The sequence below is a fragment of the Echinops telfairi genome, unplaced genomic scaffold, assembly GCF_000313985.2.
Source record: "Echinops telfairi isolate 266 unplaced genomic scaffold, ASM31398v2 ScPeMD7_5;HRSCAF=22, whole genome shotgun sequence".
NCBI classification, from domain to species: domain Eukaryota; kingdom Metazoa; phylum Chordata; class Mammalia; order Afrosoricida; family Tenrecidae; genus Echinops; species Echinops telfairi.
Window position 1 is genome coordinate 27,975,651 of NW_022103901.1, and position 27,910 is coordinate 28,003,560.

Below are 27,910 nucleotides of genomic sequence, written 5' to 3' on the forward strand. Positions count from 1 at the left end.
AAGGACACAACTTTAGGCCGGCGCTCATTAGCCGGCTGTCTGATCACTGTTGCCGCAGTCCTTGGGTCCTCTTCAACCCTACAATGCGGTGATGTCCGGAGAACCAGGGAAGTGTCCCTCCGCAGAGGGGAAGACGGGTAGGTGAGCAGACTGTGGGAGAGACCCACAGCACGGTCTTCCTCAGCCACGGCCAGGACGGAAACCGATAACCTGCGCCGGCACAGCCGGGCTTTGAAAGCACAGTGCAGACACCCAAGGGAAAACGCTGCCTTGGTTCCAGGTGCAAGAAGGACCTTGAAGAGAGAAAGTCCTAGAACAGAGTGCAGGTAACCAGGGAGAGCCAGGGAGAGGGTCAGTCTGGACTCAGGAGGCCCCCTGGCAGTGACGCTCAGCTCAGGGCGCACGCTCGGTGGAGGTGTGCTGGAGAGGAGCCCCTCCAGGGGCTAGACGGGTGTGCTGCAGGCCTTTGACCCAGATCCTTGTGTTCTGACTGTAACTTCTACAACTCTGGTCACCCTGCAGCTGCCACTTCACCAGGGGAACCACTGTCTGTGGTCCATCCCACCATCCCACGCAGCCCACGGAGTGCCTACCTTCTCGTGGTTGTAACCAGCCAGGAGAACAAGCAAGGTCAGCGGCAGGGCAATGTACGACCCTTGGGCGATGTCTTGCTCGGGCAGTTTCCTCTGCGAATACCAAAAGGAACGTTACCCCCAGTGACTTCCCAGACTTCCAAAGGTAGTGTTACCCTCAGTTACTGTCTAGACTTCCAAACAGGGTTACCCCCAGTTACCCAGACTTCACCAACCCCTGGCCACACAGTCCTGGCGCCCCAGCATTCCACCGTGGGGACAGGGACACGCGGGCATTCCGCACAATCCAAGCTCTCCGCATCCAACGTCCAGAAGCAACAACAGCTCGGGAAGCGTTCCGGTGAAGGGTCTGCTGGGCATGCTCTGATCCCATCCTGAGACTCGGGAAGAGGTGGCCTGTCCAGCCAGCTGCTCCTCACCCGGAATCTACACTCACCAATCGGAGGGACCAACACCCAGAGAGCAGGGCGTCCCTCCAGCTGAGAAGCAACCCGGTCTCCTTTGACTGAGCTCCCCATGTCCTGGGGATATCGTCCTGTGAGGGCACACAGAGCACCCACCACTCTGGGCCCTGAGCCCCGGGCGGCTCTCCTCATCCTTCTGCACATCCTTGGAGGTCACAAGCACGTGCTCAGCAGCAGTGACCAGGCCGGGCTGCTCAGCCACCAGGTCCTAGCCTCCTGCTGCCCCAGTCTCCCTGAGCCAGGGCGCCCATGGCCACCTTGTCCTTCAGAGGCCTTTCTCCTCCTGCCCCTCGGGGCCTGCCCGGCAAACAACCCATCCTACATGCCCATCTCCACGCTTCCCCCTGGGAGTCACTGAGAGAGCGCACAGGGCTTCAGGGGGGCTCGAGTGACCCTGCTGGCTGCAGCGGAAGAGCTGTGCCCCGTCCAGCTCAGCAATGTCTCTCTCTCTGGGGCCCAATCTTCTCGTTTCTGAATGAGAGGGAATCCCGATCCGCTGGTTTGGCCCCCGATTCCCACTCACAGCGACTCACTGCTCTGTGGAGTCTCCACAGGGGTGGGCATCACGGAGCCACACAGCCACGCTCTCTCCCAGAGCAGCTGGGGAGTTCGAGACACCGACTGTGCCACATTTGGAATCATCTTCCACACCTCACCCCAGGAACATTCCAAACGAAGAGAGGCAGAAGTGTGAAAATGCAATCATGCAAGAGCCCCCGGAACACAGGATCAATTCCTCTGAAAGGCTCCCAGCGGTGACTCGAAATGCAGAAGCAAAGGTACAGACAGACCCGCACGCGCGCACCAGGAAACTCAGATGACTCCGTGTTTGCCAAGGACAGCAGGGAACCAAGTCACACATGGGGAGACGTGCTCAACTTCTATCACAGAGAAGCACCATTGTACCAAGAGCGTCTGAAACAGACGAAGACGACCGTCAGCCTGTAGACAGACTCAGCTGCGAGGGAAGGAGTGAGATGGCTCGTAACCACCAGAGCAGAGGAGGGAGAGGCAACTAAAGCTACGGAAGACACCGCGTGTCCATTCGAGCGGACTGTTCACAGTGGCCACCTCTGCTGGTAAGATGAAAGGGGAAAGGTCGTCGCCTACATGGCCGGTGGGACACAGAGTGGCACGACCCCTGTGGCGGGGGCCTAGTACAATAGTGCCCTAACCCTATGGTGTGCCGACTCCACCCGCCAAGTCAAGACACGGAAGCATGAGTTACTCATCAAAGGACTATTTGTGACAGCAACATACACACCACCTCTCCGCACCAACAGCTAAGGACTGCCGTGGCAGGCGAGAGCACAAGAGAGGACGCTCTAGGGACACACCCACTGCTCCCAACAGTGAGCTGGAAAAAATAGACCGCGGTCCTAGGCACGGTGACCCAGGCGGCAGCAACGTGGTGAGAGTTTCCTCTCCTGACTGTAGGTTCCTGGGCCCGTCTCACACCGCAGGGTCGGAGGCAGCGGTCTTAGTTGTCGCTGATGTGATTCCACTGCCCTGCAGTGTGGGCAACCACTGAGCCAAACTGCGACTCAAGAAGGTGATGAGAGCGTGTGTTCCGTGTGCTCACGCTCTGCTGGTGGTGACAGTCCGTTTGTGCGACACATGACCAGGAAGGCCCTCACACCACCTACGGTCTCCCCGGTCCCCAGCTCTTGTAGAAAACAACAGGAGAGCTCCCACACACTGCCTACACCCTCGGAGAGGGCTCCGGCACTTCCTTCCCATGAGCACAACGTGCCTCCTGAGGCAACAGTCAGAACCACCTGTCATGAACGCAGCGCCCGGCCTCACGGGGACGGCAGGCGCCACGCTGCCAGGACAGGAGGGAGGCCTCGGGGCAGCCCAGGGCATGAGTGGCCGGTGCCGTCAGCCCTGGAAACCCAGCCAAGTGACCGAGACCTACAGCCTCGAACCCAGGCAGCTGGGCTGCCCCTGCTCTCCCCAGCCCCCTGGAGTGCACACCTGCCCTGCACTCACCGTGGGGCTGAAAATCAAGGTGACGTGCTTATGATAGCCGGCAGCGGAGAAGGTGACTTGGGGTAGGACGTAGTCAAACTGGGACCTGGGGAGCGTGGAGTCCAGAAGCACAACGTAGCTCTAAACACAGGAAAAGCCAGTCAGTCTGAGTGAGCAAGGGTCTTCATGAGGACAGGGGCACCCAAACCAGCGGGAACGCAAACCCAACCCTGGCTAGACGGAAACCCCGCCACGCACGTCCCAGCCAAGACTGCCGGCTTCCGCGGGAGCTCGCCACCAGCGACGGCAGTGTGGCCCCTTACTTCTGAGACAGGCCTGCAGCACTTAGGAACACAGGCCACCATGACAAAGAGGGGCCTCTGAGGAGCTGGTCTGACAAACACCCCAAATCAGCAGGGGTCAGTGATGACGACGGAGGTGGTTGCTCAAATGGAGGCAGGCTGCTTTCAACCCAGAGTGTGGCTGAGTTGTAAGGGGCGCTATGTCGACAGCGGCTCATACACTGGTCCCTTCTGAAAACCTGGACTGTCCCAGGGCTAGTCCCCAGCCCCCCGTGAGCTGGGCCTCCACCACTATGTGCCCAGGCCCCGCATGGACCACACCAGGCCCAGGCCAGCTCTGCTGACCTCTGCTGACAGGATGGCTGTGCCGCCCCCACCCTATAAGGTGGACAGCAGAGTGTGCAGAAAGAAGTCGGGGCAGCCCTGCTTTTAACTCCCAGTGGCCCTACGTGGCAAAGCAGGGCTGCCCTACAGCGAGTTCTAGGTGTCACTGTTAGGGCAGATGACCAGGTCTTCCCCGCCACTGACCCTCTAGTTTGCAGCATAACCGTGTGGCCTCCCGGGTTCCTGAATAAGTAGGTTGATTTGTGTGCGCGCTCTCCTGCACAGGCGTGTGCGTGTGCGCACGCTGACTGAGAAAGCACCACATGGATTTCTACTAGCGACATACTGCTTCTGGAGGATGGGACGGAGGCTGGCTTTTTTTTTGCCCCTCAAAGCTTCCTGTGATATTTATCATTCAGAAAGAGGCACACAGCTGATTTAGAAAAACCAGTCTGTCCACTGCATCTGGCTGGGCCCACACTGAGTGCTTCTGCAGGGTGGCCTGTGGGGGGGGAGGGGGGGGCAGAAAGCTGGGTCTCCGTGAAGCCACACGCGGTAGGTCACAGGCGGTAGGTACCTCGCTGTCCCGGAGAAGCGGGGGGAAGTGGAAGAAGAGGGACTGGCCCAGAGACACCGTCTGGATCGGGTTGTCAAGGTTCTCGTTTTTGTAGAGCTTCACCTGACGAGCAGAAACAAAGCCGGGTGGCTTGTGAAATGAAAACATGATGAACATTTTGCACCAGACACGCCCAGCTTTGTGTGGGAGTAGGGAGGTAGTGGGACCCTTTGGAAAGTCGGATAGTTGAAAGACGAAGTGTCCTCCCCTGACAGGCTCTCCCATCACCCGAGACTGCTAACGTGCCCGACAAAGAAAGGCAAGGTATCACAACAGACCCTAACCACTGTCAGCACTCACAAGAGTGGAGCAGCTACCCTAAGGGTACCGCTAGATAGCAGAGATGCTAACGTTTGCTGGGCATGTGTGATGTGCCAGCTCAGCACACAGCACGGTGGGTGCCTCCTCGATAATCGCAGGTGCCATCACCAGGACTCCAACACCGGAGAGGCGGCACAGCTTACACGCGGCAGAGTCTGGGCCGATGGAGCCAGACTGCGGAGGTCTTGCCCACTGTGCACGCCACCCTGTGTGATGCGGGACCTTACTCCCACAAGTCGCAGAGACGAGCCAGAGCTCAGGACCACTGTGCCTTTCAGCCCGGGGCTGCTTCTTGTTCCTGGCCTTGTTTCTCTCGAGCCTTGTGGACACCTGCAGTGGGGCAGGAGGAGGAGGATGGCCCAGTCCTGGCTGATGCAAAGACGGTGAGGCACCCCGAAAATGCCGGACTCACGCTGACACCCTTCTCTATGTTGTGACATAGAGGGCTCGGGAGTTCTCCTGAAACAGCACCGCGTGAGCTTCCCTAAAAGGATCGTGGGAGCCATGGCGTGCTCTTTTGTTCTGAAGACGCCTTAAAGTACCTCTGAAATCATCATCCCATATTTAAACATCTGGGCATTTCAAAGCATTTCAATTCCCAACTACTCTGAGGAATTGGAAAGTGGTACCAACAATGGACCAACGATCTAACACGGCAGCCCTTATAGGGCACCAAGGAGTGGCTGGCTTGCCGCCCATGATCTGCATTCCCCACCCTGTAGAGAGCGACTGCATCTCCAGTTTGCCCTGATCCCATCCAGCCCTGGCCCCTCGCTGACATCACCTGCCTGAGCCCCCGGCACTCGGGTCTGCGAGCGCAGGGCCAAAGGGCGGGTAACAAACCTAAACTCGGGTCCTCACTCAAGCCCGACACTGAACTTTATATAAACTCAATGTGCCCTAAGGTACAACTATTGGTCTCTCCACTTCTAAACAAAGAATATGTTTTTTAAAAATTAATGTAACATAATAATAATAAAATCAAAGACACATATATACGTGACCCATGATCCAAACGATTAATGGACCACGTGAACCTCAGCCTCCGTGGCACTGAACCAGAACCGGGTGGGAGCCAGCTGCCACTGCTGACCACTGGGAAAGGCATGACAACAGGAGGACCGAGAAGGAGGACAACATGGAGCTCACCAGCAGTCTGGTAGAGGCCAGTAGAATCCTTAAGACTCTGGATGGCCTGGCTACTGCCTTCATGTCAATATCAACTCCCAGGGACCCCAAAGAACAGAGAACTGCTTCACAGCTTTTCCGAGACTCCCACAAAGCAGCTGGTGGGTCTGAACTGTCAACCTTTTGTTTGTAATGCCTCAAGCACCGCCAGGGCATTGAGACTGGCCCTAGCAACACCCCCGACTCCCGTACTCTGTTCACAGGCGCGGGGGCATTTTATGTGTCTCTTCGAACCACACAGGCTGTTACAGATGGACGAGGCCCTGAGAGGGGGTCATTTAGTCCTCGAACCACACAGGCTGTTACAGATGGACGAGGCCCTGAGAGGGGGTCATTTAGTCCTCGAACCACACAGGCTGTTACAGATGGACAAGGCCCTGAGAGGGGGTCATTTAGTCCCACTCCATTTCACAGGGGAGGAGCGCCACGCGTGTGCACATGCGGTGACCGGCCCGAGGCTGCACAGCAGGCAACACCAGGGACAGGAGGAGCCTGGCGCCTCCGCCCCCCAACAGAGTTAGACTTAAGTGACACTTTGTCTTAAAACTACCTTTCTGTGTGCTGGTCCAGACTGCATCAACGTTCTTCGAGCTTCTGCTACAATCCCTGCAGAGACTGACAGCTACCTGAAGTAGGAGTTCACTCTCCCCGAGAGCAGCAGTGGCTCCACCAAGACCTGCTGTGACTGGAGCGTCTTCAGTCCCAACCCTAACCAGCCCCCTGGGAGCAGCTCCACTGTCAATACGGAAAAGCCCAGGCAGCCTGCTCCTCTCGGTCTCAGAGCCCCAAGGACACACTGGTTGGAACCCTTTGTACTTGTGAGCTAGGGGCAGTTCACAAAGCAGATTTCACACTCAACAGTTCACTCACATTTTATTCCAACTCATCCCTTGCAATCCCTCAACACACCATCACTCGCCCACTTCCTCCCTGTTTCCAGTTCCCTTCCTCCTCCTCTCCTCACCCTCTGGACTTCATCCTTGGGGAAATGCTGCCCTTTGGATCTTAAATGGTTGACCATTCTACCACAGGGGTGAGCTCAGTTCTACACGTACAGGGTCATGAACGGCCAGAGTCTTGGGGGTCCCACCGCTTTCTATCTGACCAGTCAGCCTGATCTCTTTTATGATTAGGTAATATTTCAATCTTTATAAAGCTGGTCTTGTTCTAAAACTGATGGTGATGCCTGTACAACTCTCCTTGGTGTGACTGAACTACTGAATTGTACGCTAGGTGAATTATATGCTGCTAGGAGGTGGGGGGGCTGGTCATTAGCTTACCCACAATGTCGGAAGATACTCGGGGGAAGTGACCACATTTCCACTTAAGTCAAATTGATTAATCTGCCGGAAGACGATGATGTTTACGTCATCCATGTCGTTATTCCCGACCTAGAGAGACACAGACGCCGATGCTGAGGGAGCTGGATGGAGTAGGAGCATCCAGCCACTGGATGGTCTGAGGGCTTATTCACAGCAAACCTCCCTTCTTCAGGGAGCAGGGTTTGCCATCGAAGGCGGCCAGGTAAAAAGTCACAACCTGACAGCAGGTGGGCCACACCCACCCACCACACACACTGTATAATGTGCACAGCGTTGGGGGTGCGTCTTCCTCTCACCAGCTTTCACAGAGCCAAGACACCTCATGCTCCAAGCCAGTTCTCCAGCTACTCTTGAAGCAGAGACCCTCAGTGGGCTCTGAGCCCCGGCTACCCGCTTTGGCAGGGGTATGTGCCCGTTTACGCACCCTGCCAACCCCTTCACAGCAGCCCACGTGACTGCTGTGACGTGGCATAAGCCACCTTGGCGGGGGAGCAGACACGCTGAAGTGTGGCGCCCAGAGCCCTTTCAAAGCCAGGGGCCACCGACGCCACGGAAAGCCCTCCCGGCCCCACACGCCCCACGACTGACGTGTGCGTGGCCATGAGTCCCGTGCTGGCTCGTGGCGACCCATACAAGCACAGCCAAGCGGCCCCCAGGTTCTCCACTGAGACCTTGGAGAAGCAGGTGGCCACGTCCATCTTCTGAGGCACCACCAGGTGAGGTCGAACCACCAACCTTTGAGCCAGTATTCAAATACTTAACCGTTTGCACCACCAAAGCAGCCTGCTCCCTCCACTCCGATCCTCCCACTTTGCGTGTCTGCTACCGTGTGCCTCGGAGTCACAGCTGACTCGGGGCGACACACCCCCCCCCCACCCATGCCCCCTGGGCAGAGGGAAACGGTCCCACAGGGCCTTTACAAGAGCAGAGGTCCAGGTTGGTCCTGCCAGAGTGGCTCGTGGGCTTGAACTGCTGGCCTTGTGGTTTGTGGCCAAGCGCTTCACCGCTAACTAGGGCTCCTTCCTTCGTGTTCAACGTTCACGTAATAAAGCCAACACATTAGGGGAGGGTGGGGGGAGAAAGGGGGAACCGATCATAAGGATCAACCTAGAACCCCCTCCCAGAGGGACAAATAATGGAAAAGTGGGTGAGGGGTGATGGAGCACGATGTAAGATATGGAAAAACAATACAGAACTTATCAAGGCTTTGTGAGGGAGGGGGAAGAATGGGGAGCTGATATCAGGGGCTCAAGTGGGAAGAGAATGCTTTGAAGATGATGATGGCGGCATATGTGCAAATGTGCTTCACACACACACTGGAGGAACGTATGGATTGTGATGAGACGTTAAGAGCCCCCAGTAAAAGTATTTAAAAATAAAAATAAATAAAGCCACCAAGAGTCAGTCTCTCCGGACCCATCCCCCCTCGTCAGCACCACCAGGTTGTGCGGGGAGTCTGACCACAGATGGATCTGGGGCATCCTGCCCACTGGAGGCCGTCTCCTTCGGGGCTCAATTTTGCTACATTATCATGGAAATCAAAGGACTCCGCCCACCAACGGGAAGAAAAAAAAACCGGCACCTAACAGAAGACCAGGTAGTCCTGCCCCAGTGAGGCCACCCCGACTGCAGAGGCTCCGTCTGGGCACAGAGAGGGGAGGGGGTGGGGGTTGGGGGGGACAGACACACGACGAGAATCCACCTTCCTTTTCCTAGCCTACGGCAGCCATGCTGCTCATTACAAATCCCAGCCCACCAGCTGCTGCCTGGGAAGATGACATCTAAGAGGACCCTTCAGCAGGGACCATGACAGCTGAAGTGCAGCCAGCCAGGAGAGTCCCGGGGAAGCAGGCATCAAGCCCAGTCAGCCACAGAGCTTCCCGTCTTACCTCGATGACCCGGTGGTGGGGCAGGGCTCGTTCAATGTGGTCGTTGCCTTCTGCCTTGAGCTGAACGTGGTACACACACCCCGGCTGCAAGGAAGCACAGCAGCTTAGTCCCTAGAAAGGGGGCTTGTGGCGTAAAGCCTGGCTGCTTTCCCAGCTCATGCACCAATCTGTGGCCCATTGGCCTTCCTTAGGGTCACTCGAGAGAGCACCCTGACATTGCAGCATGGGTCACAGTCACTCAGCCAAGGGGCCATGAACAGGCAGCCATAGAAACGAGGTGCTCGACCCACCCAACGGAACAGGAATCAGTCAACACGAGAAGGAGCCACGCGGATGAAGCTCAGAAACATGATGCTCGGTGAACCCCATCCGACGGCTATCGCATGACCCCTGGGAGGAAATACCCAGGATGGTGACTGCCCCCAGAAGCTCAGTAGTGGTTCCCATGGCTTTGGGGAGTGGGGGGCTTATCGTTGAAGGGGCGCCGAGTGACCACCTGGGCTGATAAGGCACCTTTGGAAATAGTGGTAATGGCTGCCCAGCATGGTCAAGGTCACCCAAGTGTGCCTTAAAAATGGTCAAGACGGCACTATTCGTGTGAGGAGGGGGCTTCCCGTAAAAAACTGAACTGGAAGATAATGAAGTTTTCCCACAGGCTTTCTGACGCCCTCGCACATCTATTTCACCCATGTGAGGCTGATCCCCAGACAGACCGGCACCCTGGTAAAGAACTCGCGGCCTGCGGGCATCCCAATCCTGCCCCCTCCTCTTCCCGTCAAGGCACGTGCAGTGCAGTTCTGCCTCCCAGCTGCAAGTGCGGTCTGCTCTTATGCACACAGACCCACCCTTTCCTGGCCGCCCACGGCCCCGCCATCTGCAATGTGCACGCCGACATCCGGAAGGACCGAGATGAAGAGGGGACATCATTTCTGGGGCACAGGGTCTCAAACTTCTTTGTGATGACTTCTTCCACCCTACCCTTCGTACAAGGGCCCGGTTGAGTAGGCAGCGATGCCAGTACGGTCCAGCCGAGGACTGTGTTCGCCCAGCAGCACTTGCTCTGGAGAAGCAGTGTCAAATGCAAGCAGGGGCCGGGGCTCCAGCGTCGAGTAGCAGCTTCGAGGGGAAACCGGATTAGCAGCAAAGCGCATTTTTAAACGAGTGTGGCTGATACACTCCAGGCTCCCACACTGAGCCATGCCTTCATCAGCTCTGCGCGTGCAGAGCCGTGTCTCAACGGCACTCAGGACTCGTCGGCCAGGAGTACTTCTAGGTGATAACTTTGGGGGGGAGGGGTGCTGTCTTCACGCACATCCATCTCTCTCCTTTTCTACTATGTATTACTTTAGTTACTTCAAGAGCATGTGGCATCCTTGCAGAGAAAGCACAGCGATTGTCCTGACTGGAGGAAGAAGAGCAAGCAGGGGGCAAGCCCACACTCAGGAGCACCAGCAGCTAGCTTAGCTCACTGACCGCTCCACTAAGACGGCAGCGTCGGACCCAAACCCACTGCTGTCCGGTCAATGCCAACTCTTGCGTGGCGGAGCCGGAGGACTGCTCCATGGGGAGTCCTAGCTGTGACCTTGAAGGAAGCACACGGCCAGGCCTTGCCTCCACTATGCTCCAGGGTGGGTGCCCTCGCTGGGCTTCAGGCTGCGTCGTGAGGTACCAGCTACCTGCACTCTCCAGGGGCCTCAGATGCGAGCATTACTTGTGAGACTCGGCAGCAGGCACAGCCCACCTGCTCCAGGCCCCGGGGCGGGGCTCTGCGGCTCTCACTGGTCCCGATGACCGCGTCGCAGCAGGCTGCCTCTGCAATGTCGCCGCCGCCTTCGTGTCCCTCCTCGGCCACCTTGGTAGATGGCCGCTCCCAGATGTCCCGACAAGCACAGTGCCGGGACAGCAGTAGGGTCAACCCACTAACGGGCCCAGCTGCTCCTCCTAAAGCCCAAACCAAACCAAACGCACTGCCACGGAGTCCAGGCCACTCACAGCGGCCAGGGCGGAGTAGAACTGCCCCCCTGGGGGCTCCCGACACAGCAACTCTTGGTGGGAGTGGAAAGCGTGTGGAAGTCGGGCTCCATCAGCTCGGCATCACGCAGTGAGAAACGTGACCGTGCGCTAGCGCAAGCCTTCCCCGTGGACGGTGCCAGCTGCCCGATGGCTTCACACCTGCGCAGGGGGGGAGGGGAGGGAGGCTGGTGGCGTCTGTTAGCCTGTGACAGCACTCTTCCCAGCAGCTGGCCCCCACAGGGCAGCCGAGAGCTACAGGGCGCACCAGCCGTTAAAGTCGTCCAGACCCGTGTAAGCGAGATGAGATGGTCGCCGTTACTGATGAATCTGGCAGAGACCCCACAAGACGTGGAGTGTCGGCCCAGCCAGGTCCGGGACCCTGCCCAGATGCTGTGCCCAGCTCTGCCCACTGACCCACAGGAAAAGGTATACTGCAGTTCTGAGCATAGCTGGGTCAGACACCCGCCCCCCCCCACCACTTACTAAGTCTATCGACCGACTTAGCTTGAGCACTCTGCTCCTGAGCAGCCTCTTGACTGACTTCCAGCGGGAATGCCTGGGCAGAGAGGACTCCTGACTTTGGGATAGAACAGCATGGTCCCAATGTCCAGTACGTAAGCAGACTGACGGATGTGCACCTCAGCTCACGTGATATTTACGGAACTAGGAGTCTGTCACCAAGCTACAGCTAAGGCCAACCAACACCACCACCTGTGGATCTACCAGACAGGTTAGGCAGCAGACCCCGACTGCTGACGGCTCAGCATCCTAGGTGCTGCCTGCTCCCCACCGGGTGCCCGCCCGCCCCGTGCTGTCTACGAGACTTCAGCAGCCCCTGAGCAAGCGAAGGAAGAGGCAATCCAAGGAAAACCGCGAGAGCAAAGGGCCACGCCAATAGTCCCCACCGTTCTTTCGGCCACAGAACTGTAGCCGCTGACACGGCGGCTGGGAGGCTTTGCCCCCCATTCTCAGTGTCTGGAGTGCTGTCGACATCTCAGCACAGGGCGGACACATCCCCCGAGAACCCACTCCCGGTCTCACCAGCAATCCACGCAGTCGGAACTTCCCCTCTTCATCGGTCACAGTGTCTTCTCCATAAACACTGCAGTCGCTCTGGCCCACGGCTTCCACGGCCACGCCCTGCTCTGGTTCTCCGTTCAGAGAAGAAACGGTGCCATAGCAACTAGAGCAACAGGAGGACACCATGTCACCAGCTGGCAGTGTTCTAAAGCACGCAGTCAACAAAATGTGAGCACAGTCTGCACCCAGTGACTGAGGCCACATAGGTGGGGCTCTGCATGTGCGGGCACGTATGTAGCGACACAGTATGTATACAAGGTGACTTCAAGAGGTTCATTAAAAAATTACACCGTGTCTCCCACGGACTTTTCTTAGAGCCCCCTGGTGTACAGAAGAACACACACACAAGTGGCATGTGGAGCAACGCTCGATGGAAGTATCCAGAAAACGGACAAATACAAATCCCAGTCACCACCTTACCACCAGCCTGCCGGACAGAGTAGAACTGCCCTTGTGGGTGGCCAACTATGACTCTTTATGGAGAGGAAAGCCTTGTCTTTCTCCCCAGGAATGGCTGGTGGTTTCAAACTGCTGACCCTGTGGTTAGTACCCCAAGCTGTAACCCACTACGCCACCAGGGCTCCAGCTGGGAAACGGGAGCAGGAGGAAAATGATAGCATATTCTTCTGTCAACATCCCGGACTTTTATTCCAGTGACTTTTTCTTTCAAAATCCTTAATGCAAGTTTAAAACTTAAAAACAAAACAAACAAAAATCTTTTAGCAACTACATACCTTAACAATGTGAAAGTTTGAACAATTTCAAAATGGGAACTAGGGGCCTGAGCAGCTTGAGAGATTAGACAGAAAGGTCAGCCGCCAACCACCTTCGCCCACGGCCCACGGCCCGCCTCCTAACAGCTGCCTGATGCCTGGGAAGGGCTTCGGGCAGCAGATGTGTGAGGGCGCCTCCCCAGCTTGCCCTGGCGCGTGAGAGGTGGGCAGGGATGCTCACCTGTAGGCCGTCCGGTAGCCGGTGATGGTGATCTTCAGGTTCTGGCCCTCCTGCACCTCGATCATTTGTGAGGACGGCTCAAAGCGGAACTCTTTCATCATGGGTTTGAAGTAATACTGCCCGGGACTCTAGGGAGGCAAGCACACACAGCCTCTGTGGCCACACTGTGGGTGGCTTGAAAGGGGGACAGCAGTGCTAGGAGGGACCAGAGTCAGGCCACACTAGCTTGAGGGCTTCCAGAAAAGAACTAATACCCCCCTCCCCCCCAGACGTAAGCAAGACAATGACTGCGCTGGCATCAGCGAGCCTCCAGTCGTCCTGTGGGGGAGAAGACCGCTTGAAGATGAAGCGTACCTGCCTGAGGTGACGCGGCACCAGCGGCAGGGGAGCTCTGCCGCGCGGCACAGAGCTGCAGCTCTGAGCTGCCTCCCTGCTGCTGGTGCCGCCCGTGACACTCATCTCCCTCCTCGGACACGAAGGCCACTAGAGTGCACTCTGGGTCTCAGTCAGGAGCCCAGACACTGGCTCGGAGAAAAGCGTCCTGCTGTCTTCCTCCATGGGGAGCCAGGCTTTCTGGGTGAGCCCGCCTCTCCCCTCAGGCCTCCCAACCGCAGGCCCATGAGGACCACGTGATGCTGACAGGATGTTCCCCATCTACAGGTGACGGCTTTGACTTTTATTTGAGTCAGAGTGTGAGAGAGTCCCCAGGTTATTCTCCGGACCTCATTGCAACGGGAAAGAGAGGAGGATGGCCCAAGAAGCCCCAGTGGCCAACGCTCACCGCCCGCTCACTCCAACACCATACTCAGGGATCGCACACCATCCCGACGGCACTTCCGGAAGTGTCATGAGCAGCCCGGCTGTGGCCCCTTCCTGGGGGACTGGGCTGGCCCACATGTACAGGAGGGTGACTGGAGGCCCTCACCTGGATCCCAACCTCAGCCTCGACTCCAGTGACTTCTGCCGCTTTGCAAAACCACTACAAACCAACCACCCAAAGCAAGGTGCCATGGGCACAGCATGGCACTGGTGCGGCACAGGCGCGTCCCGGCGAGGAGCCAGGACAACATCTTGTGACAAGTGGCTGACCGGGAAATAAGACGCCTGTGCAGGACGGATGGGAAGCCCCAGCATCCCACTCCAGGACAAGCAACACTGCCATTACATTTGTCCCCAAAGACACACAAGCCACACCAAACGGGCCTCCTCCTCTCACACTGCAAGTACAACACGAGACTCGTGTTCCGTGCCCATGCTCTCTGGGGGACGTGACAGAGGGGCCCTCACCAGGTTTGAGAACGTCAGAATGCCATTGTCCTGAGTCAGGAGGTTGGAACGAAACACACCGCCACTGAGGGACAAGAGGACCCCGGGCAGGGGCTGGTCGTCTTCAGCTTTTATCTGGGGACGAAAAAGAAACATCTGAGCAAGGGGAACTCGAAACCGGGCCAAGTATAATTGCTAAAGGTCATTCCTACTGGATTTATTTTCACTTAAGTTGCTATTCACAAGTGAGAGATGGCCATTCGAGCAGGAGTGAACGTTACTCTTGCGATGTATAGCCTTCCAGAACTTTCTGGGAGGCCTCACTGCTGCTTCCTGGCTGCACCACACTCCAAACCAGGGGTCGGCAAACCAGGGCATGTGGAGCAGCCAGCAGCTTCGCTGACCCCCGACATGTGTATCTTTGTAGGCCTGGGTTTTCCGTTTCTAAGCATTGTTCTGACGAGGCACCCACGTGACAGCGGGTATGTGCATTTTAAATCCAGAAAGAAACATAAGGCCAATCCCAAGGTCCTTGGGCCCATTTCCAACCGATCAGGCCTTGCAGTCTCAGCAGGGTTTCTGACGCTGCCCATCTTTCCAGGAGCAGGAAGTCCCTCTTCAGGGCTGACCTTGCAGCTACTAGTTCAATCAAATGCCACCCCCCCACCCTGGCGCCGCTAGGGCTCCCTGCCAGCCTCCCTCTGTCCATGCAGAAAGCTGTCACTCGACCGACTGCAGCGCTGTGTGGCTGTAACCACTTAGCAGCCAGGAAGCCACGCCTGAGCCAGAACATGGATGTCGTTTTGATGGCTGCAAATTTAACCCCAAAAGCGGAACTGCAGAAGCTTCCTGCGAATTCCTCCATTGCACAGTGGGGTTTCTAACCACGTGTCTTACACTGGCCTCTCCCAGCCCCGTTCACGTTCCTCCTGGCGGTTGCTCTCTCTCGGCCTGGCAGCTCTGCGCACTGGGCCTGTCTTCTATAGTGAACCTGTCTTCCCAGCCGGGCGGCTTTTCATTGAGCTTAAAATGCACTGGAGTTCTGTGTGCTCCAATCGGTGATTCTTTCTCTTGGGCCTCTCAAGGAACTATTGAGTCAAGTGTCCCCGGACCCAGTCTGTGCAGCCTACAGACTGCTTCTTCCCAGAAAGGGCTGGGAGGGCATCACACACCATTTACAGGAGCATTCTCTGTCCTTCAGCACAGACCATGGTTAAGGATGAAAATGTAAAGCACTTCCCTAAAGTCAACAGAGCCTCCGATGATGGAGTGAAGCAGTCGGGCAGAAGAGCACCTCCCGTGTGGAGTTTGACTCCCTGCACAGCGAAAGATGCCCCCCATCCAGGGACAGGACGCGGAGCAGCGGCTGCCTGGGGAGGGGGCAGGAGAGGGGAGATGACAGAAGCCCAAGGAAACCTTTGGTGGGTACTGGGCCCTGGAGACGGTGTGGAATATGTACTGCAAGGTTGGTGGTTCAAACCCGCCAACTGCTCTGAGGGATAAAGATGAGGCTGTCTGCTCCTGTAAAGACTGACAGCCACAGGAACACCAAGGAGCAGTGCTAGGCTCCAGGGTTGCTGTGGGTTGGATGGCTATGGGCTTGGTTTGTTTTTTTTAATCATGTTCACTCTTAGGTCAATTGCACCTCCAGGAAACGACAAATTAGATGGAAAGTTTTAGGGGCTGTGGGTGTATGTTAGTGGGGAATGATTCAGAAAAGGAGGAGAGAACCTTTACATAACTTGAAGAGTATTATCAACGCCACTGAAGCGTACAGGTAGACACGGTTGAATGGGTATATGTTTTGCTGTGTATATTTTGAACAACAACAAGAAAAGTGCTTCTTAAAACAGTGTTACCTCAAAGCTTATGCCGGCCAAGGCATACGCCTTAAAGTCACCTATGGTCCCGTCCACAGCCGTCAAAACATAGCCCTCCTTCTGCGAGGTCACAGTGTACTCCAGGTCACTGTGCAGGGGCCCAACGCTGGATTGAAACAAAGGGAAACACTGCACATGACTGTGTTTCAAACCGGGGAAAATCCAGGCCGTTTCTTTAGGAGAGGTGCCAAAGGCAACTGGTCCCAAGCAAACGTTTCTCAGTCGGGGCCTTACCCATAAGCACCTTTGTCATCGGTATACACAGTAATCAGGGGTGAGCTTGCCCCCTTCTCACTAATGACGATCTCGACTCCTTCCAACTCAGGGTGGATTTGGCCTTCCAGAAATAAGCCTGCCTTCCCGTGGATCTCGATCAGCTTCCCCGGACAGCTCTCTGAACAGGGAGGAAACACACAGAGAAATGGGACTTGGCTGTCGACGGAGAAGCCTTTCTGTTGGGGCTTCCCATTCAAGAAAGGCCCAGACAAGATCTACGGCTGGTTGTTTACTATCGCAGAAACACCCATCCCTAGAAGTGGCCCACGCCGCGTACCTCCTGCTAAGGGTGTGGACGGGAAAGTTGACTCTTCCCTGTCTCCAGGCCTCAATCATGAGACGAGGTCTCTCCTTCAGGGCAGAAGGAGCCGTGCCCCTCAACTCCCAGAGACCCAGAGCCAAGAACAGACCACCAGCAAGCCCTGCTCTCCAGCACCCTAACCACATCCCCACCCGCGGCCTCATGACGCTGAACAAATGCTCCCCAAGCCATCACTTCTAATGATCCATTCCCCACAAGCCCCCCGTCACCCATCAAAAAAGTCTCTATCACTAACAATTCAGAATAGGAAGATTAAGCACTCACGTTTTGGTAACGGATAACCTGACAACTAGGTTGTTAATCAGATGACATCAAAGAAAACTAAGTCTTTCTCCAAAGAGATCCTCTTAACTCTAAGAGCAGGCGTTAGTTACTCTTACTGACATGGACCACAGGCTCCCAAACTTATTTGGCCTACTGCCTCTTTTCAGAAAAAATAAATTACTCAGCACCCCCACCTAATTAAAAATCTTCATCATACAGCCTACAATCTAGGATAAAACATCAGTGTCTGCTTTCTGCAGCCCCCTGGACTGTTCCAGAGCTCCCCAGGGGCCGTGTGTACACGTTGGGAACACTGCTCCCCATCTTCCACCCACGCACGCACACCCGCCAAGTGGTGACGACCACGTGCTAAAAAGGAAGAGGACATGCAGCAGCTCATCAAGACGACTCCCCACCTCACGTCACCCCTCCCTTAACACAGAACCCCGAGCCGAGGGTGCAGGTACAGGGGCAACCGCAGGTGTGGCATTCGCTTGCTGAGATGGCATTTACCTCCACTGACGACGGCTTCCATTGAAGGCGGGTAAAAGAGAAGCTCTTTAGACGAAGGTGTAACAGTGATTTTCTCTCCAGACCTAAAATAATTAAGACGCTTCAATGTGGCCCACCAGCTCTGCCCAACCGACTAGATGGCAAACATCAGCACAGAGGAGGCTTACCGTGCCCAGTACGAGAAGTCGTAGGAGAAGGGGCCTTGTAGCTCATCAACCATCTCTTGCACAGGAGGCTTGGCCCTCCCTTCTCCGCCTTCTTCTCGGCCCTTCTTCTCCCTCTCCTGCCTGCGGGCCTCGATCTCGGCCAGCTGCTGCTCCCTGCGGAGCTCCTGCACTGACTTCAGGGGGCCGAGCACGAGAGCAGGCTCGCTGTCGATGGAAGACCTGCAGGAAAGGAAGGGGATGGCCCGTAAGGCTCTGGTTGCCTGTCCTTGTGGCCAGTGAATGCTGGCAGTGGACATGAAATCTGAATGAGCTTCCAGCTTAAAAGAGGAGAAAGCTGAACTTGCTCACGAACGTGGTTGTGTCTTGTAGATGGGACTGGAAGACAAGACCCCCGACTTCACGCTGACTTGACGAGAGCTGTCAGCTGTCCCGCAGGCCTCGGAGTTACCCCAGTGGCCACCGCTTCTCTTCATTCACCCAGGACGTATTTACCGAGAACACACGCTGTTCTAAGCCCTGGGGTCCGGGGGAAATACAATACACATTCCCTGCCTCTGTGGAAGCCACTTCCTAGGGCAAGAAGCAGACGATGGCATGGGAGGGCGAGCACAAGGAGGAAGCACACACAGAGGAGACTGTGCTGGGCTGTGGGGCCACTATTTTAGGTGAGGGGACCAGCCCAGGGCTCTGATGCGGGGCCATCCGCGCAAAGACGCAGAGCAAGGAAGCACAAGCACAAGCCCTTGGAGAAGCAGCTCTCGCTCGGTAAGTTCCCGGACAGCCCGGAGACCCCGAGGCCCGGTGTTAAGGGTCAGATGGAGGTTTGGCAGATCGCATTCCATTGTGTCCTCCGTGGGCTAAAAAGCCACTCGAGTTTTAAGCAGAGGGACGAAACAATCTCTAGCGCTGAGGGCAGGCTCTGGTGACGAACAGTGAACACAGTGCAGTGAGGCCAGCGAGGAAGCTGTACGATGATCCAGACAAGAGCACAAACTACGGCGGCCCAAACATTAACACAACCCTGGGCTATGGCCATAGTTCGGATGATAAAGCCAAAGGTGGATTGATTCGCTATGACTGGGTCTAGGACACAAGAGAAAGACAATTCCAGGAACCATGAGAAAGAGGGAGCCGTCATTTCTGAAGCAGGGGTGACTGCCGACTAGGCGGATGGAGGGCACAGGCCAAAAGTGTGCCGGGGGCATGGGGTCATCCCAGATGCCAGTGGCCGTGTCTAGCTGGAATCGCATGTTCTCACCAGCCCCGCGGTGTCAGTGACAGGACAAGAAGGCCCTGGGCGGTTATAAAAACGGATCTGTCTGAATGCTGCAGCAGAGGCAGCAGTCACGATGGACGGCTAAGAAGGTGGGCTGCTAGTCATGCCAGGGACTCGTGCTTTCCAAACGGGATCAGGAAAAGGTGTGCAGTCCTTGCAAGCAGCCCTTCTCTCCATCTCCCCGCAGGCTGTCTCGCCAATGCCCCGCCTGCCTCCCTCTGCCTCAGTCAACTTCCACTCCTCAGGCTTCTCTGTTCTGTACCCCGCAGCCAAAAAAACAAAAAGCAAACCTTCCACCTATTTAAAACACGCCAATAAGCGTTCCATAGCTCACAGGACAAGGCTTGAGCCCCTCAGCATGGCCCGGCTTCTACCAGCCGACCTCTCCACCAACTTCCTTCTGCTCACACGGTCAGACTCAGAGCACGCAGCGCCGTCATACTGGTGCAGCTTTGTGGGTGACTCTATTTGCCGGCCCTGATGAGACGGTGCCTTCCAGCAGGGTACGGGTTGAGCCCTCAGCCCAGGGCCGACACCCTGAAGAGTCCCCAGACGTGCTTTCTGCGTGGGTCTGGGTGGGAAGCTGGGTGAACAGATGGTTGGCGAGATCGCAAACCACTGGGACTGTCACCGTCATCACGCTGATTCCGACTCACAGCCGGTCTGCGAGGCAGTGCAGAGCGTGCCCCTCGATGACGTCGTCTTTCCCGAAGGAGACTGCCCCTCCTTTCTCTGTTTACAGCGTGGCTGTGGAGCTCCCGCTGCCAGCCTCAGCAGCCGAGGATGCCTGCCCGCTGCACCATCAGGGAAGCAACCCTTGATCGAAAGGGGGCAGAGAAGCGTCCTCTGATTGCCAATCCGTTTGACGCAGAGGGTCGCGTTGCTGCCACCCGCTTCCTTTCGTTCCTGGAGAGTCGGAGTGCTTCCCACAGCCAAGACCCCTCTCCCAGACGGCACTCACGTGAACCCAGCCCTCGATGAGGGCTGCCTTTCAGAGACTCCCCTCTCACGGCCCTTTGCAGATCGGGTGCCACTTCTACTTCCCACCCCGACAGAAACGCTCTCAAGAAAAGTGGGCGACGTTTCTGGACTTACTAAAAATGCCTGCCATACAACGAACGAACTCCAGAGGGGTCACAGTTGTTTTGTTTTGTTTCCTCCTCGGCAGAGACAGGAAGGGTCAAGGGTTTTGCAGCCCCAAAAGGAGCTGTCGGGGCGCGACCTCATCCCCAGCTCGTCCGTGTCTCACACGCAACAGCATGGTGGCGCTGCCCCAGACAGCCCCGGGAGGGAAGCCACGTGCACGCCACGTGGGAAGAGATGCAAAAGTCATCGTGCGAGGGTCTCTTCGAGAGGACAGCCCAGCCCCTCGGCCCACCCCGCCACAGGACCGGAGCCTCACTTGATGGTCACGCTGACGTCCATAATTCTGTCAGTGGTGATGGTTCCAAGGACGTGGTGGCGAATGGCGGTCAGTGTCAAGATACTGGGTGAAGACCTGTCAATCAAAGGAGGGAAGAGAAAACACAGACGACACTAGCTCCTCGTCTCTCGGGATCACAAGCCCACCCTTTTCCTGGGCACCCTTCCCGACCCAGAGCCACACAACACGGATGTGTGTTAAGTCAGGGAGCGGGGAGCCCGAAGCACCCGCAAGCGAGCTCACATGTCACATGCACACACACACTCACACACTAAAGAGGGAATCGCATCCACTCAAATGCCCTCTACTTATCAAGTCCCAAGAAACCCACAAGCCTGAGCAACAATATAAAAATGGTAACTTGAACTTGAGAAACCCCATCACTGGAGGCTGGACGATTCAGCAAAGACGATATTTAAGCCACTCTAAAAGCACAGCCTTTCCGTCTTGGCTCGCAGACTCTGGGGAAAGAAGCCTTCTGTCTCCACTTCCTGCCATTTCTCCCAGGGCCCTGCCACCCTTGTCTGGAAACCCTAACACCCACCCTGCCCTCTTCCGGGAAAAACAAGAGCAGTCTCAGAAAGCAACAAGAGGAGTGGGCTGCTCTCCCCACAGCACGCACACGTGCCAACAGGCATCCGAGAAGCAGGCAGCCTTACGTGTCGTAGGTGTAGAAAGCTTGTTCAAACCGGTGACAGGAGCGAGGGGTCACTTTGTACACGCCTGCACACGGGAAAGCAAGTCATTTCAGAGGCGTGGCCACCACTGCAAGCAACGCCCAGCGGTTCCAATCCAAGGGCAGCGCCTCTCATGACACACGCCCAACCTATCACCGAGCTGCAGGGCCCGGCTCAGAAGCGCCACACAGGCCTCGTCCTCATGACCCACTCCATCGCCCTGCCCGCTCACAAGAACAGGCCTTCACCTTCCGCTCCTTGCCAACTCCCGGCAGGCAGTGTGTCTGCACGGAGCAAGCACACAGATCCAAGCACAGGGGAGCCCGAAGAACATGTCTCCTGCCGAGCTGAGAAAGGTTCTGTTCAAATGCCTACAGTTAACTATGGCCTGACTCTTTCCTGTAAGCGCTCCTAAGAGGGGGCGGGGAGGAAGGGGGGTACCCGCTTTCCTCCCTCAGTCTCTCTGGGGGACCACTCCGATTCGGGGCACCTCTCACCATGTGCCAGAGGCTGACAGTCAATTTCAGAGAGGTGTGAAACATAGCAATTTTTCCCAACTGAGCATTAACTGATAATTCTACCTGATTGTCTATAAAAACCTGCAATGAGTTGCAATGATCCCCGCTATTCCATGACACAATAAGACCCCGTGCCGGCACTCTTCATTCATTCCACAGACAGTGGCTGAGAACCTACTAGAAGCCAAGAGCTGTGTTAGGTGATGGTACACAGACTGGCCTGAGCTGACAGAGCAAAATGCGGTAACTGAAAGGAGACCAGAGGGCCGCCCTGCCCCGGGGAAGGAATGCTTGAAGCCAGCACGGAATGTACAGTAAGCAGGCAGAGCATGGGTGTTAGGGGCAGAGAACTGCACTGCTGCCCGCCCTCGCCGGAGAACACTCTCAGGTCATGTTTAGGGTGGCAAATGTCTCCCGCCTCAGGCAACTACCTAACTGTCCCCGCCTCTTTGGCTTCTAGAAGGAACGAGGTAACAGGAGTTAGGCCAAGACAACGGCGGCAGATCACAGAAGGCACAAATAAGGGAAACCTCGGCTCTCTCCACCCTTCATCTTCCTGACTTGAACTGACAAGGTTTCGGATACAGCGTTAGCTCTCCTGCAGCCATGAATCCACAAACAGAGCAGAAAGGCTGGAAGGATCAGAAAGACTCTGGGCCTAACGTGTCCCCGTGCCGGGAGCCCCACACGGGGGAACCTGGAAACTGCAGTGAGAAACAGATGGAGCCGACATTAAAGCACACGTCTGATACATACGATTTCACCTGTCAGAAATGTCCAGAGGAAGCAAGTTTTTAGAGACAGAAAGCAGACTGGCGGCTGAAAATGTTTCACACTGGGAAAATGTTTCACACTGGGTTAGGTGGGCAAGTTAAATTCACTCAAAACCATCATCTTGTACATTTTAAATGGGTACACTTTATGGTACTGAAGTTAGACCTTAATAAAGCTGATGGGGGGGGGGGAGACGTCACTACAGGATTTAAGCAGGTGAAAGATGATCCCACTGTCCATTGTGAACGATGACACAGGTGGCAGCAGTGAGTGGTACGCTATTTTTCAGGTGACGGCCTGGTGGTCTCTACCTACATGAGACCCGTGAGGTCGAGAGGCGCTCCCCGGGTGAGGGCACAGCAGAGGGAGGGAGGGAGGGCATCAGGAGGGTCCTGAACACAAACCGAAACTGACAGCGCAAGGCAAATGGAGTCAAGACAGGGAAAGATGCCTGTGAAAGCACCTCGGGTGCCTTTCCCCGTCTCTAACCAGGAGCACATCAATCCTCCAACTTACCAGGCTTGGACAGGCAGAAGCGGTTGACTCCCTTGGAGAGGTTATAAATCCCCACGTTCTCAGGTCCATTTCCATCCTGATAAAATTCCTAAGGGACCAAAGCCAATACGGTGACTCACAGGGAGATGAAGCCGTCAGGGTTGATTGATACCCCGTCTGCCCCCAGACGGGGCCTCTGCTTTGCCCACTCACCCTTTCAGCATGCGAGCACCACAGGAAAATTAAAGGCTGCACACGCTCCCGACAAAAACATGCTTTTCCTTCCAGCAGCTCTGTGCTGAGCACCTCCTAGAGGGGCACGGCCCAAGGCTGTGCCCCGGGCGAGACGGACTGGCTCCAGCTCCCAGGGGCTTCCACTCCAAGAAGGGAAGGCAGGCAAGCTCAGGGCTGGCTAGCACATGCGTGGCTTTCAAGTCATCGGTGATGGGACCATGAGAGGCAGATGACAAAGGGGGCTGGACATGGAGTCAGCAGGGAGGCTACTTTGAGTTTGATGGTCTCATGGCCAGCTCACCTGAGGTGACCCCGGGGGTGTGGCCTAAATGAGGAAAACCACAGGGCAACGTGGGGGAGCAGCCTGGCACAGCAGGGGACCTGGTGAGGGGCACGTGGCCAGGGCAGGCAGACCATGCGAGGCACAGAGTAACCGGGCTTAAGGCAGGAGGGAGGCGAGGTCTTGGAGGCTCTGCTTAGGGACCATGGATCTTCTTTAAGGGAACCAAGAGCCACTGGAGGGATGAAAGCAGCGGTTCTCAACCGGTGGGTGGCGACCCCTTTAGGGGTTGGCCAACCCTTTCACAGGAATTGCCCGATTCATAACAGTAGCAATATGACAGTGATGAAGTAGCAACGAAAATAATGTTATGGTTGGGGGGGGGGGGTCACCACAACACGAGGAACTGTATGAAAGGGTCGCGGCCTTAGGAAGGTTGAGAACCACTGGATTAAAGGAAAGGAATGGCCTCCTGTCAATCACTTCTTCTCAGCTGGAGTATCAGGAACCTGTGTCCTGCACCAGGCTTCCTGACTGGATGCTAATGAGTCACCCCAGTACCAGCGCAGGGTGGAGCGTGTGCAGTGACCCGGTTCAAGCAGCAGGCGGGCATCAGCCAGACCGCTTCCAGTTCTTCCGGTGTCCACGTAAGGCACCGCTTACTGACCATCGGACTGGGTTTCCTCAGGGACCGAAAAATAACACTCGCCACAGCTGGATGCCAAGAAGTGAGCTAACACCCAGTCAAGGCCCTACACAGGCGGTTCCCTGCTGAAACTGGCAGCCGGGCACCGAGGCCGGCCCAGCACCGCGTTCCGCGGCCCTGGAGCACAGCCTGGGAGACGTGCTCTGTTAGAGCAGATGTGGCCGGCCAGCAGCTGCTGTCAAGACTGCAGCTCCCCTGGGCACTGCAGGGTCCCTGCGGGTCAGCAGCGAGGCCATGCCAAGGGACTGGGGTCCACCAGGAACCTGTCCGTACCCAAGGGGCACACTTAGCCCCTACTACAGGCTTGAGAAGTGGGTACTGCCATGTCAAATGAGAAAACCGCGCCTCAGAACGTGACAGGAACTTGCGGAGGCGCCAATCCTGTGTGCTCTGTCCCCCGTCACCCTTCACTGTGGGACCAGGGCGGCGGCTCTCTGAAATAGAGCTGCCGTCCCACTGCCCACGCCAAACCCCAAACCAAGGCCATCCAGTTGGTTCCCATCTGCTCTCACGGGGTTTCCAAGACACCTGAGAGGAATTTCTGGGAGCAGGACGCTTCATCATTCTCCCAACACGTAACCCACGGGGCCCTTCATGCTCTGAGGGGCTCTCAGTGCTCCTGGCCCCTGTCTTCGCTAATAGGAGGGCACATCGCGGGGCGGGAGAGGACGCAGGGTGCGGCAGGGGTGCTACGACGCCAGTCCCCCTCTCCTCAGTAAGAGGGCTGCCACCGGCCACGCCTACCAGAGTGATGGCGTGCGAGAGGGAGCATCTCAGCATGTAGCCCGTCTGTCTGAACTCCACCGCCGCCACGTCCGCCTCCAGAACCTCCACCTCCAGACTCTTGTTCTTCCAGCACCAGTCCTCGTGCACGATGCTGGCTGCAGGGCAACGGAGCCAATCACCACCCGCCCCGCCCCCATCCCACTGTGGGAACTAGCCGAGAGCGCCGGGACCGTGCAACAAGGAACGGCAAAGAAAACGGAAACCGAGTGTCATTAAAATCACCCAGAAAAAAGCCGGGGTGCATCCAAGATCGGGCGGCCACTTCTTCTATCAAGGGCCCTGGGCTCCGAGGACCACTCCTGTGAGGGGGTAGTGGTGTGCGTGCAAGTGGGGAGAGGCAATGGGGAAACGAGCAAGAGGTAGGCCTGTGTTCCTGGGACACTGTACTGATCAAGAGGCCGCCATGCGCCACAGCCTGGCAAGAACAGCAGAGATCCATTTTCAAACCAGTTGTCACTCAGGATGACCTGCCGCAGCCGCCCGCTGATCTCAGCGGGGGAAGCAGGCGCACTGGCAGCGGGTGGCTTCTCCAGAAGGGGACTAGCGTTCGCCAGCACCTCCTCCCTCCCAGGCCCTGGGCAGGAGCTTCCAGCCCTGACAGAGGAGGAAGCTGAGTCTCAGAGGGATCCTGCACTGCTAGTTCAGTGGTAGAGCATGTGGGTGGGACTCTCGCACCCACTCCTACCTGCTGCTCAGCAATGAAACAGCCTGACCAGGGCACGGGGGCTGTTAAGATGAGGTGGCCCGTGGGCTGCAGTTTGGGCATTATTACCCAGGCTACAGGTCAAGGGGCAAAGGAGCTGAACGGTTAGAGGCGGGGTGTGCGGGCCCTGAGCGGCGGCCTTCGTTCTCACTTTTGTATCTCCCGGGGAGCACGCTGTCAAACACGAACGTCATGGAGTTGGCCTTGCCGGAGAGCTGGAGGCTCCGCTTCTCGCCCTGGCGGCTCAGAGACTGCAGGGTCACCAGCAGCTCCCCACACGTGTCTGCAGACGAAAGACGGGGTAGGGAGGGGTTCTCACTGGACGGGCCTCCCACAACTAAGCTCACCTGTTCACACCTTCTCCCTCCGGGGGTGCTAACCACTACCATTTAGCACCTGAGACGCTGAGCGCTTTGATTAAGTCTAACAGCCACCCCCTCCATGGAGGACCCCATTCCACAAAAGCCTGAGGAGGGGAGAGGGGAAGGAGCACAGCGTTTATGGGGCACCTCCTAAGAGAGACAGTAAAACCCACTGCTGCCTGGCCAGTTCTGACTCGGGGTGACCCTAGAGGCAAGACTGGAACTGTCTCATAGGATATCAGAGACTGTCAGTCTTGACAGAAGCAGGAAGCCAGCCCCATCTTCCTCCTGTGGAGTGGCTGATGGGTTTGTACCCCCGCCCTCCCCATCTATTTTCAGATGAGCCGCTCCTGTCTTCCGCTTACATCTTACCCAAACAGGAGACTTTCCCAGACACAGACGCCAGAAACTGCACAAAGGCCACGCCCATCACGGGCCGGTCCATCACTGTGACAGGAAACGTCGGGGGCTTCAGGGCCAGCCCCGCTCGCATCTCGGCCTCAGGAACAATCACCTGCAGGAAGATGCGTCTCAGGCTGCTGCTCCTAGTCCCCAGAGACCCAGAACAGGCACCAGACACGGGGCTACATACATCTCAGCAGACAGAGGTTCAATTTTAGGTCTAGGTCAATATTAAAAGCACAAAAAATGATCACATACCCTATGAGAAGATAATACATTTCTAATCAAATGTAAAAAATACTGGCCTTAAAAATTACCAAAAAAGGACTAGGCTTCGCTACCCACAGGTGCACAGAAACATGCACCTGGTGTCATTCTCTCTCCCGCACACAGGCGCTCAAGGGATCCCTCTTGTGGTGACTTTGTAGGACAGAGTAGAACTGCTTGCTCTCAAGGGCTCCCAAGACTGTACATCTTTCAGGGCGACAGCAGCCTCCTCTCTCTCCCGTGAAGCAGCTGGGGAGCTCAGCTGTTGACCTGGTCAGCAGTCCAGTGTACAACCCCCTACTCCCCCAGGACTTGTCCAGCTCTGTCTGCAGACCACACATATAAACGAGGGGCACAGGAAGACGACCACGTTCTAGAATGGACTGTACAACACTTCTTCACTTGATGGGACTATTGAAGTGTGCGCTACGTGATTATGTGCCAAGAAAACAGTTAAAAATAAAACAAAAACAGACAAAACCCAAGTCCCTTTTCTCTAAGTTTAAGGCACAGGTACACGTCAGCTATGAGCTCGACAACCCCGTGTGATTGTCACAAATCAGGACCTTTCTTCCTCCTTGTCCTGCATGCCTTTCTCAGACTAAGAAAGGTGTGAGTGTGTGTGTGTGTGTGTGCAGCAGACAGCTGTTTCCACCCCTGACAAGATTAGGGAGCCCTGGTGTGGGTGTGTGTGCAGCAGACAGCTGTTTCCACCCCTAGTACAGACAAGATTAGGGAGCCCCGGTGGTGCAGTGGTTGAGCACTAGGCTGCTAACTGGACAGTCAGGGGCTTTAAGCCACCAGCCACTTCACTGGAGATTGATGCAGCAATATGCTTCCATAAGAATTACAGCCTTGACAACTGGACACCCCTTACTGAAGCATTGCAGGGAGGAGGCGAGCCAGTCAGGGTGCAGTGTAGCAACAATGAAACACACAACTTTCCTCTAGTTCTTAAATGCTTCCTACCCCCACTATCATGATCCCAATTCTACCACACAAATCTGACTAGACCACAGGATGTACATTGGTACAGATAGGAACTGGAAACACAGGGAATCCAGGACAGATAAGCCCCTCAGTACCAATAATGAGAGTAGCGATACCAGGAGGGTGAAAGGAAGGTGGGGTAGAAAGGGGGAACTGATTACGAGAATCTACATATAACTCTCTCTCTGGGGGATGGACAACAGAAAAGTGGGTGGAGACGTTGGACAGTGTAAGATATGACAAAATAACAATTTATGAATTATGAAGGGTTCATGAAGGAGGGGGGAGCAGG

At 56.2% G+C, this 27,910-nt stretch overlaps 1 protein-coding gene across 1 annotated transcript in view; it reads right to left on the reverse strand.

Moving 5' to 3' along the window:
• Positions 1-530: 530 nt before the first annotated feature.
• Positions 531-27,910, reverse strand: part of LOC101642674 (nodal modulator 3) — a 56,545-nt gene continuing 29,165 nt past the window's right edge. The window contains exons 12-29 of the mRNA XM_045286008.1: positions 26,332-26,473; positions 25,749-25,880; positions 24,853-24,989; positions 22,910-22,997; positions 21,084-21,147; positions 20,404-20,499; positions 17,726-17,944; positions 17,559-17,641; positions 16,418-16,577; positions 16,163-16,289; positions 14,325-14,438; positions 13,038-13,165; positions 12,045-12,186; positions 8,991-9,074; positions 7,060-7,170; positions 4,232-4,333; positions 3,050-3,169; positions 531-686 (exon numbers count right to left, since the gene is read on the reverse strand). Coding sequence (XP_045141943.1) covers positions 531-686; positions 3,050-3,169; positions 4,232-4,333; positions 7,060-7,170; positions 8,991-9,074; positions 12,045-12,186; positions 13,038-13,165; positions 14,325-14,438; positions 16,163-16,289; positions 16,418-16,577; positions 17,559-17,641; positions 17,726-17,944; positions 20,404-20,499; positions 21,084-21,147; positions 22,910-22,997; positions 24,853-24,989; positions 25,749-25,880; positions 26,332-26,473 — 2,205 coding nt within the window. The remainder of the gene's footprint in view (positions 687-3,049; positions 3,170-4,231; positions 4,334-7,059; positions 7,171-8,990; positions 9,075-12,044; positions 12,187-13,037; positions 13,166-14,324; positions 14,439-16,162; positions 16,290-16,417; positions 16,578-17,558; positions 17,642-17,725; positions 17,945-20,403; positions 20,500-21,083; positions 21,148-22,909; positions 22,998-24,852; positions 24,990-25,748; positions 25,881-26,331; positions 26,474-27,910) is intronic.